Source organism: Vigna unguiculata, chromosome 10 (genome assembly GCF_004118075.2).
Source record: "Vigna unguiculata cultivar IT97K-499-35 chromosome 10, ASM411807v1, whole genome shotgun sequence".
NCBI classification, from domain to species: domain Eukaryota; kingdom Viridiplantae; phylum Streptophyta; class Magnoliopsida; order Fabales; family Fabaceae; genus Vigna; species Vigna unguiculata.
The window spans coordinates 36,345,409-36,363,374 of NC_040288.1; the positions used below are offsets into that span (position 1 = coordinate 36,345,409).

Sequence of the window (17,966 nt, forward strand, 5' to 3'; positions counted from 1 at the left end):
ATCCAATCCTTACTTCAAAGCATGGTTCAACAAGATCATCACTTATATCCAACCCAATCCCAACAACAACAACAACACTCCCTAAAACTCTTCCACAACAAGGATGGTTATATGTGTCTCACTGTCGGTTTCACTTCTTTTGTCTGTGTTGTTTTTCTGTAATTGTTGTCTCACTCATGCTGATCATGTTGTGAACGGTTGTCTGTTATAAAGAATGTTTTTCTATCTCTTGTTTTTGCATAAAATTTGTTAATTTTGTTTGTATGTCGTAAAAAATTAAATTAAATAAAAGGTTGACTTTTTTAATGTTTAAATGTTAAAGTATTTATTATTTTATTTTAGAGTTAAATATATTTTTTTCTTAATTTTTTTATGAAAATAGTTTGTTTTTGGGATTTTATTTCGATTTTATTCAAAGCATACAAACTACTAATATATTCTTACATGATAAATATTAATGCGTCCTTGAATTATGAACGAGAGAGATAGACTTTTTTTACCTCGTGAGGAACTCATAGATGATCGGATCACATAAATTAATTTTAAATATATATCACTATTTTTAAATTTCGAATATATTTTTAATATATACGTGATATTAAAATATAAATAGTATCCTAAGTTTTCTTTATAATAGATGAGTTATTTTATAAATTCTTATTTTACTTTTTATAAATATGATTGTATTATTAATTTTAATATTTTTTATATATATTTTACTTCAATATAAATTTCATATAAATTGGATGAATTTGAAAATGTGTATACAGACAAGAGGATAGTGATTGAATGATGACAGATGTGTTAAACTAATACTTCCACCTATACAGTAAATATTGTGATATATAATCAAGTAAAAAATTATTACTATATCTATACTAACATTTGATACAGTAAATTATGATAAAATTTGTTAAAAAAAAATCTTTATCTTTTTATTTATATTTCTCTTTATTTTATGTAACTTAAAATATTACAAAATTTATATATGTTATTTAACAAAATTAATTATATTTAGTTATAATAAAATAAAAAATAATAATATCATTATTCTTTTGAAAAAAAAAATTTCCAAACAAAAGTAGTACTCATTCTATTCATATAGTTTCTAGGAAATAAGATAAACTCAATTATATAATTTAATAACACTCAAATCGATTAAAACATAACTATTAGTCAAAGTTCAGATTCGCAACAGTACTCTCTAACTTTCTAATTTAATAAGTTGAATCGATAATGAGTCGTGAGGACAGGTCAACTGCAACTTATCTATGTTTAAAATCTGTCAGGCAGTATTTTGTTGCATTTCTTTTGTTTTTTTGCCTGAATCTATATGATTTTCTTTTTGCCATTTTTGAACTGTGTAATTTGAAGACAAAAATAAATTTTAGATCGTGGTATTCAAAAATTTAGAAATTAATCATTTTTTGTTCAGTGGATTTATCTGAAAATTTTCTTTTAAAGAAAAATTTTATTTTCAAAATTGTATAATCTAAAAATTAATTTTAACTTCTGAATAATATAATTAAAAGTTATTTTTTATTTTTAAATTACCATCTAAAAGAGTTAAAATGAGAATATTTTTGATTGGAGTGCAGGAAAAAAACTATACCGAGACGAAGGACCTATCTACTGAAAATGAGTCTATTGCCTCTATTTGCTAATTACTTTTCCGCTTTAAATACCTCATTTTCGCATTTTGTATTTTGTTGAGTTATTTTCTATGATGTTGTTTAAGTCGTTAACAAAATATTATATCTGTAATTGTATTATGTTGCATTTGATATGTCACGTGTACTCTACATATTATTTCATTACACATTTAAACGGCATAACTGAAAAAAACAAATAAAATACAAATTGCAGAATAAGGATGATTTTAAATATTGAGTAAAAATAAAAACATTTAAAACAAAGAAAAAGGTATTTAAACCTTACTTTTCTTTCTTTTGTCTAAACCTTCGAAGAGGAACAAAAAAGTTGAATTACTCGTCCAATTTGTTGAACAATTATGAAGAAGCTTTAAACATCTGCCACTGAGACTAGGCGAATTGATGTTGACGATGATCATCGTTGCGCTCATCACGGCCATACTTTTTGGATTCTGCATTGTTCCAGTCAACGGCAGGCGGCGGAGGAACAGAGCCGTCGGATTCTTTCATCCGTATACTAACGACGGCGGCGGTGGGGAGAGGGTGCTCTGGTGCGCCGTCAGAGGCATCCAAGATGAGATCCCTGACCTTGACTGCTGTATCTACACCGGAGATCATGACGCCACCCCTCAGTCGCTGATGGCTCGAGCCCTAGATCGCTTTGGGGTCACGCTCCTCTCTCCTCCAAAGGTACCTTCTTTTCTTATTCTCTTATCTGGGTTATTCTTCTTTTGTGATTTTGGATTGTGGGGCTTTTCTCATCTTTTGCTTTCGTCGTGTCTTTGTATTATTTGAAGTAGGTTTTTCAATTGTAGTAACGATGAAAGAATGGAATAATATAGAATGCTTTTCTGGGTTCGTAAGTGTTTTTAGTGTAAGAATATTAGTCAACTCGTGGTTGTTGTTTATCTGTTAGTTACTCCTCTTATGGGTTCAGTTATTAGTGCTCTCATAACTCATGAATTAAATGTATTTTGTTTTCTGCTAAAGAATGATTAGGATCTAATTTTTAGTCGGAAGTGAGGTAGTAAAACATGGCATTGCTTGCTTAGCAGGTTGAGTAGATGATAGGAAGGAGGGAATGAGGGATGATTTAGCCATGGAATAAGATAATTAATGATTATATAAAGTAATCAAATATTGTTTTAATGGTAAGAAGCAATTATTTTGGCACCAATTGTGCAAGAATATTCTTGATTTGCTTAAAAGCTTAAACCTATCTGCTTGTTGTCCTATTTTCAGGTGATTCATTTGTACAAGAGGAAGTGGATCGAAGAAACCACTTATCCGCACTTTACAATGATTGGTCAAAGTCTGGGTTCTATGTATCTTGCTTGGGAGGCTTTGTCCAAGTTTACTCCTTTATATTACTTTGACACAAGTGGATATGCTTTTACATATCCACTTGCCCGGTTGTTTGGATGTAAAGTTATTTGCTATACACATTATCCTACTATCAGTTCAGACATGCTATCTCGTGTTCGTGATCGCAGCTTGATGTATAATAATGATGCCTTAATTACCAAGAGGTTTGATTTCTTCTAACTATGGGATTTGTACATTTTTTTGCCTCTTATTGCCTAGTCATATTTCGCAAATTTTCCTCACTTGTTAAATGGTATCAATTCCATAGTTTCAATTTTACTTAAATTTGAATATTATACCCTATCCAATTGTTTTGAGCGTAAGAGTAGAAGGGAATCAATCTTTCTAAAAGTATTTTGGTGTAGAAATTGGTAAAGTTGAAGTCTTTTCATGTGAAAGTTCACCTTTTGCATGTTTCTCCTTCCTTACCCTTTAGTGCATGTGCCCTTCTATGCTGTAATTTGCACTAAATTCACACTCTATTTTGTCTATTTCATGTTTTGAGGAATTTAACAGTTCTTTTCTTTTTGTTGCAGTGTTTGGCTGTCAAGATGCAAAATAGTCTATTATACATTCTTCAGCTGGTTGTATGGGATTGTAGGATCATGTGCACACCTGGCTATGGTCAATTCATCTTGGACCAAATCCCATATTGAAAGTCTTTGGAGAGTTCCAGATCGTATTAAGCGAGTATATCCTCCTTGTGATACTTCAGGACTCCAGGTTTGCAATTTGTTATTTATAGTCCTAGAAACGTTATTATATTGTCTGGTTAATGTTTTGCATTTTTGTTTTGGTTGGGTTGATAGCTTTCCCATATTGTTTGTTACTTTGTTGCATTGAAGTCTCTTATGGTCTGTTTCTTCTATGTTTCCTCCCGGTGTAGTATGTATGTTTAACAAATGTTTAAAATTCGAGAATGTGAAGTCTCAATGTGATGATACTATGTGTGTGTGTGTGTGTTTTTGTTTTGGTTTACATAGTTTGCTTATGACTGGTGTAGTGAATTCTAACAGGTTAGCAATATAAACAGGTACTTCCCTTGGAACGATCAACGGAAATTCCTATAATAATATCTGTTGCACAATTTCGACCGGAGAAGGTGGGCATATTCCTATCAATCTTGTGAACAAAAGGTACAACTTTTTTATGTGGCTCGTTTGAGCCTTTGTTGGTTAAACCAATTTGACATTTTTTTCATTCAATGTAGGCACACACTCTCCAACTTGAGGCTTTTTCAGCTGCCATTAAGAGATTAGATCCTACCTTGCCAAAACCTAAGTTCCAAATTGTGGGTAGCTGTAGAAATAAATCAGATGATGACAGACTTCAAATGTTAAAAAAGAAAGCAATTGAGCTGAATATTAGTGAACAAGTGGAATTTCACAAGAATGTGACATACAGGTTAGTCCCAGTGGATTTTCCATCTTTCCTCCCTCCTTTTGATGACCATAAGAAACATTTTCTCTGCAGTATGAACTATTTAAAAAAGTTATATTTTGTACAATTCATACCTTTTATTCTTTAGTTGATGGTATATGGTAATTATCAGTCCAGCTAGCGTTCAGTGCAAATTCTGACATTGGGAAACTGGGGTTCTTGATTGCCCTTGGTTTTTCTTTTCCTAAATCCCAATTTCAGGCTTATGTTTAAAGTTCCAAAACTTAATTAATAGCCAATGCCTAGGTGCCTTAACCGTTTTGATTAACCAAACACTTATTTTAAATCCATAATAAAAATTCCTAAACCACAGCACTAGCTACCCTACCCCTATTTCTTCAATTTACAAGGCTGTGGTATTTATAATAAAGAGTAAGGAAATGTCACAGTTTCCCAATTCCCACTTGAACATCACAGAAATCCATGAGTGGTCACAGCTTTTTTAACCGTTATTTCTCCTTGAAAGTAAAAGTTTCTGTAATTAGCTTCTACAAAAGCTCTATAAAAGTTAACCTTTTTTATTGAGCTTTGTCCTGAGAAAAGTCCAATAAGTTGGGCTGAATGCCGAGGAAGGAGAGATATTGCATTCAAGCCAAGGAAATAGAAGATCAATTACGTGAAAAACAGAAAGTTTGATCTAAGTTTGGTTTAGTATATTTTGTCAACGTTCTTAGAAATAATATTGTTTTTAACCATGTTATCTGCCACATTTGTTCATCTACATTTTAGCAATATAAAATCCAGCCTACTTATGCATCATTACTGGAAACTTAATGTATATGATTGTATTTATCTATATGGCTATTGTTTTGTCATTAGTTATTTTGGAGAGGAGTTGGCATGTGATCAATATGTTAATTTCTAAAAGCAAGTTAGAATCCTTAATCTAAATTTTTGAAGTAGTATGGATAAGTCTTTATAAAACCATTGTTGTAGGGTATTGCACAATTTAAGGAACTAATTTTGTATCTTAGACTAGATTATTCTTACGAGATAGACTTGTGAAGTTTTTTTGTAGTTTTACGAACCCTCATGGATGGTTAGCGTAATTTATTTTTTGTTTTTTAACTACCATGATGTTACACTTGGTTAACCTTTACCCTTTTCTTGCAAAGTGAAAAACATTATATTTGTTTGGATTTTACTTAACAGTTGACATCATGTTTCATATTGTAGAAGATTTGAAACTTGGAATTAACTTTATCAATCAATCCAATGTCTTGTTTCAAAGTCAAACGCGGCATTATTCTTTAATATATTTGTTAGATATTGTTTGATATTATTAAGATATTGTTAGATATTGATAATCACAATATCAAACAATATCTTTTATTTAATCTTTTTATTTTCAGTTATTCTTTTTAATTGTACCTCTCTCTATTATAAATAGATTACCCTATGTGTGGTTTATACACAAGGGAGATTAATTTCAATCCTATTTTCTTTATTCTCAACATGGTATCAGAGCCAGGTTAAAACCGGCTCAGACGAGTGCAATATGGTCTTAGTATCGAAAGTCTTCCTGACAGTGTGGGCCAGGTAAAGCGTGTCCTGTTAAGAATAACAGCGGTACAGAAAAGGGCAGAAAATGAGTACTCGTGGTCTTTATTATCTCCGTCCCTCTACACATGTTGGTGCAGTTATGGAGTCTCCCTCTCTTATTCATGCTCAGTTAGGTCATCCAAGCCTTGCCAAGTTACAACAGCTTGTCTCTGCCTTGTCCAAGTTGTCTCGTTTGGATTGTAAGTCGTGTCAATTAGGCAAGCATACTTGTACTTCTTTTCCTCGTAGTGTCACGTGATGCTTCGTCCCCTTTTGCCTTGGTTCACTCTGACATTTGGGGTTCTAGCCGCGTTAAGTCTACTTTAGGTTTTCAATACTTTGTTACTTTCATTGATGATTATTCCAGATGCACTTGGTTATTTTTAATGAAACATCGTTCGGAATTATTTCATATCTTTCAATCTTTTTTTAATGAATTTAAAACTCAGTTCGGTGTTTCTATTAGAGTTTTGCGTAGTGATAATGGCCGTGAATATCTTTCTCATTCTTTCAAACAATTTATGGCTTTTTACGGCATTCTGCATCAAACTTCTTGTGCTTATACCTCTCAACAAAATGGTGTAGCTGAACGTAAAAATAGACATCTTATGGAAACCACTCGCACTCTTTTAATTTATGGCGAGGTTCTTGAACATTTCTGGGGTGATGTCATTCTTACTGCCTGTTATCTCATTAATCGTATGCCTTCTTCGGTTTTAAAGAATAACATACCTCATTCCATTTTATTTCCTCATGAACCTCTTCATCCCTTACCTTTAAGAGTTTTCGGGTCTACATGTTTTGTTCATAATTTTAGTCCTGGTCTTGACAAGCTTTCTCCTAGATCACATAAGTGTGTTTTCTTAGGGTTTACAAGATCACAAAGAGGATACAAATGTTTTTCTCCTTTTCTTAACCGTTATTTTGTGTCTGCAGATGTCACCTTTAATGAGTTCTCCCTTTATTTTAAGAGTCAATCTTCACCTTTGACTCCATCCAATCCTGACAACTCTTCTAATACCTTTAATGTTCCTATTGTTTGTGACCCTCTTACTGTGTCTTCACCCTCGGTTCCTGCTCCACAGTCACCTGCTCCTCCACCACCTCTTCAGGTTTATAGTCGCCGTAATCGATCACAACCACCACCATGTGACTCCACTCCAGTGCCAACTACTTTGTCTCCTCCGGCTCTGACGCATGAGTCTGACCTTCCCATTGCCCTTCGAAAAGGTATGCGTTCTACCCGTAATCCCTTTCCCCATTATATTGCTTTGAGTTATCATCGGTTGTCATTACCTTTTTATACATGTCTTTCCTCTCTTTCTTCTGTGACCATTCCAAAAACTGTCTGTGACGCTTTAGCCCATCCTGGTTGGCGTCAGGCCATGGCAGATGAATTAAGTGTTCTTCATAACAATGGAACTTGGGAACTAGTCCCGTTGCCGTCTGGGAAATCTGTTGTTGGTTGCAGGTGGGTGTTTGCTATCAAAGTTGGACCTGATGGTACTATTGATCGCCTCAAAGCTCGTCTTGTGGCCAAAGGTTATAATCAAATTTTTGGATTGGATTATGGAGATACTTTTTCTCCCGTGGCAAAGATGGCTTCTGTTCGTTTATTTATCGCCATGGCTGCTCTTCAACAATGGCCTCTTTATCAACTAGATGTTAAAAATGTTTTCCTCAATGGTGATTTGCAAGAAGAAATTTATATGGAGCAACCCCCTGGATTTGTTGCTCAGGGGGAGTCTTCAGGGATGGTATGTCGTCTTCGCAAATCCCTATATGGTCTAAAACAATCTCCTAGGGCTTGGTTTGGAAAGTTTAGCAATGTTGTTCAGCAATTTGGTATGACTCGGTGTAAAGTAGATCATTCTGTCTTTTATCAACACTCGAGTGCTGGATGTGTTTACTTGATAGTATATGTTGATGACATCGTTCTTACAGGGAGTAACAACCATGGCATCTCTCAGTTGAAACAACATATCTGTCACCATTTTCAGACCAAAGATCTTGGCAAACTCAGATATTTCTTGGGTATTGAGGTGGCACAGTCTAATGATGGTATTGTTATATCTCAGAGAAAGTATGCCATGGATATTCTGGAGGAAACTGGGTTGATGAGTTCAAAGTCTGATCTTGAGCAGTATAGACGATTGGTTGGAAAATTGAAGGGTTAAATATGTTTTTGGTCCCTCAAGTTTTAGTGAATTTTGGAATTAGTCCCTCATCAAAACTTTATACCAATTTAGTCCTTCATCTTTCAAAATGCGTGAATTTAGTCCTTTTAACCAAATTTTGTTAAGTTTATGTGACGTTTCAAGCACATTTTATGATAGTATTTAAGTTAACATTGAAGCAAAAATGTGTCAAACAGTGTAAATAATTTAAATACTATCATGAAATGTGCTTGAAACGTCAAATAAACTTAACAAAATTTGGTTAAAAGGACTAGATTCATGCATTTTGAAAGATGAAGGACTAAATTGGTCAAAAGTTTTGATGAGGGACTAATTCCAAATTTCGCTGAAACTTGAGGGACCAAAAACATATTTAACCCAAAATTGAATTATCTTACCGTTACTTGTCCTGACATTTCCTTTGCAGTCAGTGTGGTAAGCCAATTTCTTAATTCTCCATGTGAAGATCATTGGAATGCAGTCATTCGCATCTTGAAGTATATTAAAAAATCTCCTGGAAAAGGATTGTTATATGGTTCTAATAACCATACAAGAGTTGTTTGCTATTCAGATGTTGATTGGGCAGGATCTCCTTATGATAGAAGATCTACATCTGGGTATTGTGTCTCCATTGGTGGTAACTTGATCTCGTGGAAAAGTAAGAAACAGAGTGTTGTAGCAAGATCCAGTGCAGAAGCAGAATATAGAGCTATGGCCTTAGCTGCCTGTGAACTTGTTTGGCTTAAGCAATTGCTTCAAGAGTTACAATTTGGAGATGTTACTCAAATGACACTTGTGTGTGACAATCAGGCTACTCTTCATATTAGCTCTAATCCTATTGAGATTGATTGTCATTTCGTTCGGGAAAAGGTTATGTCTGGAGACATCAAAACTGAGTTTGTTAACTCAAGTGATCAGTTAGCAGACATTTTTACTAAGTCTTTACGGGGGTCTAGAATTGATTATATTTGTAACAAGCTTGGCACATACGATTTGTATGCTCCAACTTGAGGGGGAGTGTTAGATATTGTTTGATATTATTAAAATATTGTTAGATATTGATAATCACAATATCAAACAATATCTTCTATTTAATCTTTTTATTTTCAGTTACTCTTTTTACTTGTACCTCTCTCTATTATAAATAGATTACACTATGTGTGGTTTATACACAAGGGAGATTAATCTCAATCCTATTTTCTTTATTCTCAACAATATTAATTTTGATTAACTAAAGCCTCACAATTAGTATATGTTTCATTCATATTTTTGGTACTTCTCTTGAACTTCTTATGGTTAGACGTGGTCACGTGGCTCCTTTAAAGTGCATTCTTTCAATCATCAAGATCAATGGCCAAGTTGGCTTTTTTTTTTATCGGCCAATTACCAAGTTGATAGGGCTGCAAAGGCTTTCCTTGTAAGAGATTTCAGTTGCTTTTGTACAAAATAAGCAGTTTGGAAAATAATCCTTTGTGCATAGGTGTTAGTGAGCCTTTCAACAGGGTTGAGATGCATGTGATGTTGCTTGGAAACCACCTTAAGAGGTTGGTTGCATGGATCGGTAATTGGGTTTTGAATTAGCCAAGAACTCTGGATTAATGACTAACAATTCTTTCACTGAAATGAGTTCATCATTTTTATCACATGAATTCATTTTTTAGTTGTCTATCAATTGTTTAGATTATATTTGTAATTTCAGAACCTAAACTTTAAATGCTGTTTGCCTCAACAACCTACAGAGATTTGGTGGGACTTTTAGGGGGTGCTGTTGCTGGGATTCATTCAATGACAGATGAGCATTTTGGCATTAGTGTTGTAGAATACATGGCCGCCGGTGCTATCCCAATTGGTAGGCTTACGTGCAATTGCACCCTTTTGTAAATGTGTCTTTTTTATTTTTGTCTATATTAGCATCTCTTGCATGCATTAATTATTCTTGCAATATTTGCTTGTCAGCTCATAATTCTGCTGGCCCAAAAATGGACATTGTGCTAGATGAAGATGGACAGCAAACAGGATTTCTTGCCTGCACTGTTGAAGAATATGCAGACGCCATTGTGAGGACAGTAACAATGTCGGAGACAGAGAGACTTAAGGTGGCTGCAGCTGCAAGGAGAAGGGCAAGGAGATTTTCTGAGCAGAGGTTTTATGATGACTTCAAAGCTGCAGTGCGTTCTATCCTGTCTCATGTTTCTAGGTGATGTTCTAGCATCAAATTAGCATGACTGTAACATGAGAATATACACCAAGAATTTTGTTACGGAAATAGTTAAACTTTTGTTACTTTGTCCTTTCTTACTATATGGTATCTCTTGCTCTTTGTACCAAATAGTAGATTATTCACTTGTACAGAGGACTATTGAAAGGTGAAGATTTAGATCTTAAAAGTAACTATTTCATTTTTTTCTTTAATATATATATAATTGCAAACAAAGCTCCTACATTTCAACCTGCCTCTAACCAAGTCTACTACATAGTTTGAGATGATGAGGCAATTTCCCTGGTGAGTTATGCTTTTCAGAAAAATTATTACTGTATTTTAAATTCTCACAAATTACCAGTGTATACATATATGATAGTGTTGCTATAACATTGGTGTTGCTAAGAATGTGATTAATCTGCGAGAGAAAATCTTTGGTGATGATTTAGGGGTTAATGGAGGTAACATGAAGAGGAGAAGGAGAGGGAGTGTTTCGACAAACTGGGCATGTGGTATTGATGCGAAGCCACTCGTCTATGCAATCTGCATGGAAGCAGTGTTCGCATTCTGGAATGCATCGTATTGTCTCTTTGCTGTTGTACTCTGATAAGCATATCCAACAGCAACCACCGTTGGGTCCAGGGACTCTTCTACTCTCTCCAAGCACTACCTTCTCGTAGGACTCAATGGTGGACTCGTCCAAACCCGTTGCAGCAATCTGTGGTGCTGGTAATATTGTGGCTGGTGCAGACCTTGCAATAGCAATGTTACGAATGTTGGCTATTCTGTCCTTGTAGCACACGCAACATGCCATCAAAATTGCAAAGATTGCTGCTGGTCCAGCAATGCACAATGTGATGATTCTGAATATTTGGATTCCTTGTTGTGATGGACCTGAACATTAAGACAGAAAGAAAACAGTGTATAAGGTGGTCTTTTGTAGAATGGTATCTGAAAATGGGAACACAAAGGAACAGAAAATCGATTAATAGAGAGAGATCTTTGTTCTAAGAGTTGGGCTAACTTTTAATCTGGCTTTTGATATCATAACCTAGAACAAAACCCTATTCAATTTGAACCCCACAGATTTAGGTAACTAAATTCACATTATTCTTTAGACTGTTAAAACTCATTACCAGATCCTTGAAATGTTAGTTTTGTTTTGACTCGAAGAATTTTACTTGATATTGTTTCTGATTCAATCAAGTTATCTCCAAGTCAGAGGGTGTATTTGGTTAATGGATTGACATAGAATATTTGATGTATATTTACGACTTCCAATGACCAAGGTTATGGTGTTTTTATACAGATAAGTTCACGTTCTGTTGAAGAACAAGGAAAGCAAATTCTTGGAAGAGCCATCACCAATCCAGCATGTATATATGTCAAATGTAAGCTAATTTCACAGCTCCAGTGAAGGAAAATTTTAAATTCGTGTTGTTTAAGAAAATATTTTATTTATATTTCTCAAAGAATTGAAATATTATTCTATTTTCACTTTGATTTACTAATTTAGATATATGTAAAGGTACTTTTTATAAATTTTTTTCAAAATTAAAAAACAACAAAGAAAATGGACAACATCATTATAGCAATAAGAAAATATTTCCCAAACTAGATAAATTTTTGAAGAAGTTTTAAAACACAAAATACGAAACGTTTGTTAAACTAGTAATCAAAGGTAAACTAAAGTTTAAGCAAACTAGCTAGCGCCCTTTATTGTACGTCACCTGTAAGTCATGTCATCAACATAAATTGAGAACTAACTTAATGTATTAACATTATATTAACACTGAATTGGGTTTTAAGAATTCACGAATTAATGTGAAATAGATTTTTAGTCACCAAAACTAATGTTTCAGGAATTTGGTGTATGGTTAAAGTTCAAGAAGTAAAATATACACACACATAATATATATATATAACGTGAAACAATGAATGGATTTGTTTTTATTTTACTCTGAAATCTAATGAGTACAAAGTAATAATTGAAAAAAAAAAAGAATTGTCATATACAAATGTGCACATTACACTTGCCTTGCATTTCTCTAAAAAAAGCATTATTTGAATTGGTTTTAATTTAATGCCAGCATGCTAGATCAAATAATGAAGTCAACTAAATAAAAGGTAAACAAAACAAAAACTACGCACATATCGTGAATACCACGTAAAACCATTGACCAATATCTTTTTTCCCAGTAACTTCAACATGTGACCAACTATGATAGATAGAGCTCCGGTGATAATATCACTTAAGTTATTTCTCTTAGTTCTTTGTAATGTTAGGTCATCTAGATGTAAATCCATGTAGAAGATACTTACTTACCTGTTTGGTAAGAGAAACATAAGAGTTGTTTGTTGTTGTTTCGATCAAACCCACACAATTGGTCTTGTGATTCACAATATCTGCAGTCAGGTCTATCCCATGTTAATACAAGATCTTGACTAAACTCACCTTTGAAATTACCATCATACTGCTGCTCTGGCCCTGCAACTGGGACAAAAAGACTTGTAATAACATAGCAAGATGCTGGTAATGGATTAGGCAAATTCAGTGAAGGGACAGCTGATACAAAATGTGTGGAATTACTGAGACAGTCAATGGGAATGAATTGTGATCCTGCGTTCTGAAATGGGCAGCTTAAGAAGGTGTAGTTACGAGTAAAAGTGTGAATAAAAGGAGAGTCTGAGACATTGAGGCTCAGAAGACGTTTGGGGAGGCAATCGTCAGGGTCGTAGACTTGTATCTTTTGTGCGAGGTAGTTAATGTTGCGCACGTAGAATACTCCAGAGTAAGGAAGTTTTAGCACTGTTTTGCTATTATTCGTGCAAATTAAGTTGAAACCAGGATACCCACAATAAGGATTTTGCTCATCTTCTCGTTGAAAGGGGAAACGAATAATGATGTTATTGCTGCCACAAAAAGAAAATTGGCAGTCACTTGAGGCATATATGACAGGAAAGATGAAGGAGAGAAAAAGGATTTCCAAGATGCCCATTATTTTTCAGATGTCAAAGTCTGCGGTAGGAAAGGAACGAACCAGGTTATAAGAAGAAGAAACCGTATTTTAATATTAAAGTCTATACAAATTTAAAAGCAACATTTGAAAATCATTTTGCATTATATATTGATATAGTGTAATAAACTAACAGAGATGTAAAGAAGGTATGACTCAAGAACATTATAATATAATTCCTGTTCTTGTCACATTAGCCATTGTGGGGGAGATTATTTAAAATCCTGAGTTATTCGGATTTCGTTAGTTTGTTTCCAGCACACTGCACAAATCATTCTGTTTTATGGAAGCAGATGGATGAAGATCTAGAGAATACTTTCTATACTTCCATACAAAATAATGTTTGGTCATCACCAATTTGCGACATTCCATTCGGGAATATTATTTGTCATTATCTTTCAATGCTTAAACCAGAGATACATGTGGAAATTAATGGATAATAGAATAATTGTTTCCGGGTCCTAGAGCGTAGACTTGTATAATAATGCCGAGAAGACATTTTAAAAGCTAGAAAATAACTACCCAACAACCCTGCCCCTCTCAAAGACAGGTTGGAGATGAATCACAGGAGCTGCTGAGAGATTCTAATAGAAACAACTTCTCCGTTGGTCCCTTCCCTCATAGCATGGTATTTCACATGAAGACCTGCATGTATCGGAAAAACAAGCAAGAAAACAATGTAAGCAAAGCAAAGACGTGAAAATGACTTACTACACCGACCAGTGAAATTAATAAGGAAATTCTAAAAAGGAAATCTGGGATTTAATTCTGCCCAGTTTTTCCAGGTAATTTATGCAGAAAGCTGTCATGAAGAAGCTTTTTACCTTCATTTTCTTGTAAATTAGTATTCACAGCTACGGCATGGAAAGCAATCATGGCCTTGGGTTGCCAGTCATTTGCTCTTCCAATCCAAGACTTGTAATCAAACACCGCTGCCATTCAATGTGGAAATCAAAAACAGATTGTTTAATGTGTTAGTGTTTCGAATTAACAGTCTTCTATAAAATGGTAGGGAACAAAAAAATTTAGAACATGAAGTAATTTACATAAATGCTCGTAACCTAAACCCCGAATCATTCTGAGACATGATATGATATAGTTATTGAAGTTCGTTTGTGGATTATCTGTAACTAAAACTACTCACAGCACAATTTTAAATGTTTCTGGATCTATGGTGACAAACAGAAGGTGATCTCTTTATGCACTGACAATAGACCAAGGTTTATTGTCAAAAATATTGATAGGGTTACCGAATAAGCCGACGGAAGTATCAAGATTTACCCGACGTTGATGAATCCCCCAGGTGTTTAATGTCAAAAATGGATCCAGCAGCCCCATCTGCTCGTTTTTTTATATCATGAGATCCTACAAGCTGGTAATCCCACCTCCCACTTCGGTAGCCTTCACACAGGAATAGTTCTATGTGCCTTGCATCTAGCGTCTGCATTGTTCCTATATAAGTGGGAGAAAGTTGTCAATTTAAGTTTAATCTAGCTTCTCTTAATGGCAAATCCTTGCTGTACAACACAGTGATCGGTGATCAGTGATGTAAATTCACGGGAGCATTATTTGTCTTGTCCAAATTAGAAGCCAATTGCAGTACAAAGGGATTAGGGATATGCAGGGCTCTTCGGATTGTATTCAAATTACCGTCGCACGTATTGAGGTCACAAACCGGGCATCTTACTAGCTGTAGGTCTGAAAATTTAACCACATTAAGCAAATGAAATTAATTAAACACAAGTGAGATAATATGTTGACATATTCATTTCAAGTATAATCTCAAAATCCTAGTGTAGAAGTTAACTTGGAAGTTACCAGCTATCCAGACTCCAGATTTAACATTGTCTAGCACACAACAACCTTGAGACCGCAACAACTTTTCAATGCTTTCTCCTTTCCTTATCTTCCCCGGAAAACTCAGTCTCTCTGCCAGGACGGCTACAGAAGAATCAAAAGAAAAGGCGCCGATACGCATCCAATCTGATGGTACATGATAAAAATAAAAAGTTACAACATTCATAATTTTCTAAATCTAAGGCATTAAAGCTGCACATATTGCGCCTGTAACACATCTTCTGTTAATTGGACTATGCTTTAGTCCTAAATAAAATATATGCACTTTAAGAAAGTCTCGGTCAGTGATTGGGTAAATTCTAGAAAGGTATATACACTAAGAAATCGCGTCATAGCGTAACAAGCAGAAGCACGGAAGACGAAGAATATGTGCTAGAAGTCGTTAATATATGCAGTTAGATATATTTCCAAGTGGAATATCATCAACTTTTCCTTATTTACTCACCAGGTTTTGATGAGATCCGCCCCTTCACAATTTTACAACTTTTTTGACAAAAATTGCATCTATTAAAATTTTAAATAATGTTATTTTTATTTTAAATACATTTTTTAGTTCGTACTTTATACTTTTTTCATACTTCTTATCTTGTGTTCCAAATTATTGTAAAATTAAAGTTTCTCTGACGTTTATTAAGAATAGAATGGGGTTACTGTTTATGTCGTTACTAAAAGATAGTAGGAATTCCATAAAGTCAATTATATTTAAGGATTAATTATATAGTTTTGTCAGAATTGAAATTGATATAAAAATAATTGGAGTTTTTTTACATCTAATATGAATAAATGATTTTTAGAATACATTCAGAGTTAGCATTTCCATAATTTCACTAATATAAATAAAAAAAAAAACATATATATATATATATATATATATTTATTTATTACGCTAATTTAAAAGTAGCAAATACAGAAATTAAATTAACATATTTTTTAAATTTTAACATTTAAAACACTGGAAAGTTTCCAAAAGGTATTTAATTAGAGAAATATGACTTACTCCACTTAAACAACAACTTTTTTTTATTTCAAATTAACGTGCGTGGTTTTGTTAGACAAATTAAGAAAATTAATTAATATTTTTAATTTCATAAAAGTTACTGTATTATATATATTTAAAAAATTATAAAAAATACTGTATTATAGAAATTACTTATTAAAGAAAAGACTAAATAATGGTCAAATCCATTATATGTCTTTTGATTTTTTACTTTTATGAATGAGAGTTTACTACCCAGTTAAGAAAATTCAAAATTCTAATTTCGTTGTTTAAAAGATGTAAAACGGAAAATTAGGATGGACCAGGAACTAAGTGTGGCTACCAAAGGACCAACTCACCGATGTGTTTCTCTTTTTGACGGAACATGTAGGAGTGGCTTCCATCTGAAATTATATTTTAAAATCGAATTTAGTGGAACCATGCTACTACTGGATTGATTGAATATTGAAGAAGAATGGAGAGGCCTTACCAAATGCTGACGTGTACAGCTTGCACCACCTGAATGCCACGCGTTCCGGAGGTGGGACCTGAAGATCACGCAGGCACACGAACCTCCATATACCGTCCTCCATAATAACACGCTGGAACCATCGGCTTGTGGCTGCCAGCATCACCAGAGATTTTCCATCCAGAAATTTAGCAATCTCTGTCCAAATGTCTTCTTCGAACCTTCTCGTTCAACGTTCACAAATACGGTGTTCAGACAAAAATAGAAACATTAACTAACCAAAGCACTAGAAATAAAAACAGAGATTCCAAATTTCACTTAAGGATTAAGCTTTCCTATATGCATATAGAATCTACAGTTAACGAGCTCTCAAACTTTTCAGCATTTTTTAATTACAAATTGGAAAGAAAAAACAGAGAGCCTCCATTAATCTGTATTAGTTAAAGCCAAATAAAGACGATCTCATATTGTTAATAGTTTTAACGTTTTCTATTTAAGAAGCTCAGAGAAACCAAATACACTTCAGAAGGTAAAAGGGCGTCCGAAGAGACTAAGGTGTTCAGAATTTTTAAATTGAAAATGAACGTCTGTCTCAATTTTATGTATGTAGAGCTTAGAAACTCGTGGAACTAAGTTATTGAAATCACAAATTGCCAACCGATGAAGCTTACTCGTTTCCTCTTATGCCCAAACCGTCTTCAAACATGATTCAGAGGGCGATTATATATATACGTACATATATTTGAAGTTCATCCACATTCAAAAACTCCGTAACATCGCATTCAAAAGCATTTTGCTTAAATAATAATAATAAACAAACACAGAGATCTGTATAAATTAATAGATCACACAGCAGTTCTTTTACGAGTCTCATTTGGTTGATAAAAGAAGGAAACGAAGGAAACGAGTCTCGGAACAAGCAAGCAAGCATTTATAATCACCCGTAGCACGGTTCAAAAACCAGATCTAAATGAAAATCCGAATCGAGTTCAAATTCGTGACTAATAAACGCCGAATTGCATAGTAAGCTACAAATGAACTTCACAAAAAGCAGAATTCATGTATACAAGCTGAGTGATTGAAATTTAAATCATTTTGCAATTGAATTTTCAGAAATATAGAGAGAGAGAGAACCAGGAGAAAGTGGAATGAGCAGAGAGAAACGGAGGACGGGGAGAGTTGCATGAGCAAATGGTTTTGCTCCGGCGGATTCGCTTTTCCGGCTGCATCTCGCCGGCGGAGGAAGTAGCATTTTGGAGGCGCTTTCGCAT

General features: G+C 34.1%; 3 protein-coding genes across 3 annotated transcripts; 1 reads left to right on the forward strand and 2 right to left on the reverse strand.

Annotated features, from left to right (window-relative positions):
• Positions 1 to 1,930: 1,930 nt before the first annotated feature.
• LOC114167279 (GDP-Man:Man(3)GlcNAc(2)-PP-Dol alpha-1,2-mannosyltransferase) lies at positions 1,931 to 11,387 on the forward strand. The gene is made up of 8 exons (XM_028052320.1): positions 1,931 to 2,342; positions 2,895 to 3,181; positions 3,554 to 3,740; positions 4,051 to 4,119; positions 4,228 to 4,421; positions 9,916 to 10,025; positions 10,133 to 10,679; positions 10,826 to 11,387. The coding sequence occupies exons 1-7, from the start codon at positions 2,055 to 2,057 to the stop codon at positions 10,375 to 10,377; spliced, it is 1,380 nt and encodes a 459-aa protein (XP_027908121.1). The 5' UTR covers positions 1,931 to 2,054; the 3' UTR covers positions 10,378 to 10,679; positions 10,826 to 11,387.
• Positions 10,685 to 13,409, reverse strand: LOC114167283 (putative RING-H2 finger protein ATL21A). The gene is made up of 2 exons (XM_028052325.1): positions 12,703 to 13,409; positions 10,685 to 11,270 (listed from the first exon to the last, which is right to left on the reverse strand). The coding sequence occupies exons 1-2, from the start codon at positions 13,373 to 13,375 to the stop codon at positions 10,822 to 10,824; spliced, it is 1,122 nt and encodes a 373-aa protein (XP_027908126.1). The 5' UTR covers positions 13,376 to 13,409; the 3' UTR covers positions 10,685 to 10,821.
• Positions 13,410 to 13,663: 254 nt separating this feature from the next.
• Positions 13,664 to 17,966, reverse strand: LOC114165626 (probable F-box protein At3g61730). Its single transcript, XM_028050203.1, has 9 exons — positions 17,830 to 17,966; positions 17,637 to 17,723; positions 16,717 to 16,916; positions 16,586 to 16,630; positions 15,212 to 15,376; positions 15,044 to 15,091; positions 14,675 to 14,845; positions 14,218 to 14,325; positions 13,664 to 14,038 (listed from the first exon to the last, which is right to left on the reverse strand). The coding sequence occupies exons 1-9, from the start codon at positions 17,964 to 17,966 to the stop codon at positions 13,956 to 13,958; spliced, it is 1,044 nt and encodes a 347-aa protein (XP_027906004.1). The 3' UTR covers positions 13,664 to 13,955.

Bases quoted from the DNA above. Each gene is read 5' to 3' on its own strand.
- LOC114165626 (XM_028050203.1), bottom strand. From the start codon at position 17,966: ATGCGAAAGCGCCTCCAAAATGCTACTTCCTCCGCCGGCGAGATGCAG. The intron at 17,724-17,829 runs GTTCTCTCTCTC...GTTCATTTGTAG, and splicing joins GCTCATTCCACTTTCTCCTG to CTTACTATGCAATTCGGCGT. The intron at 14,326-14,674 runs GTAAATCTTGAT...ATTGAATGGCAG, and splicing joins GGGGGATTCATCAACGTCGG to CGGTGTTTGATTACAAGTCT.
- LOC114167279 (XM_028052320.1), top strand. From the start codon at position 2,055: ATGTTGACGATGATCATCGTTGCGCTCATCACGGCCATACTTTTTGGA. The intron at 4,120-4,227 runs GTGGGCATATTC...CATTCAATGTAG, and splicing joins CACAATTTCGACCGGAGAAG to GCACACACTCTCCAACTTGA. The intron at 10,026-10,132 runs GTAGGCTTACGT...TTTGCTTGTCAG, and splicing joins CGCCGGTGCTATCCCAATTG to CTCATAATTCTGCTGGCCCA.
- LOC114167283 (XM_028052325.1), bottom strand. From the start codon at position 13,375: ATGGGCATCTTGGAAATCCTTTTTCTCTCCTTCATCTTTCCTGTCATA. The intron at 11,271-12,702 runs GTAAGTAAGTAT...CTTAATGTTCAG, and splicing joins ATGTTTCTCTTACCAAACAG to GTCCATCACAACAAGGAATC.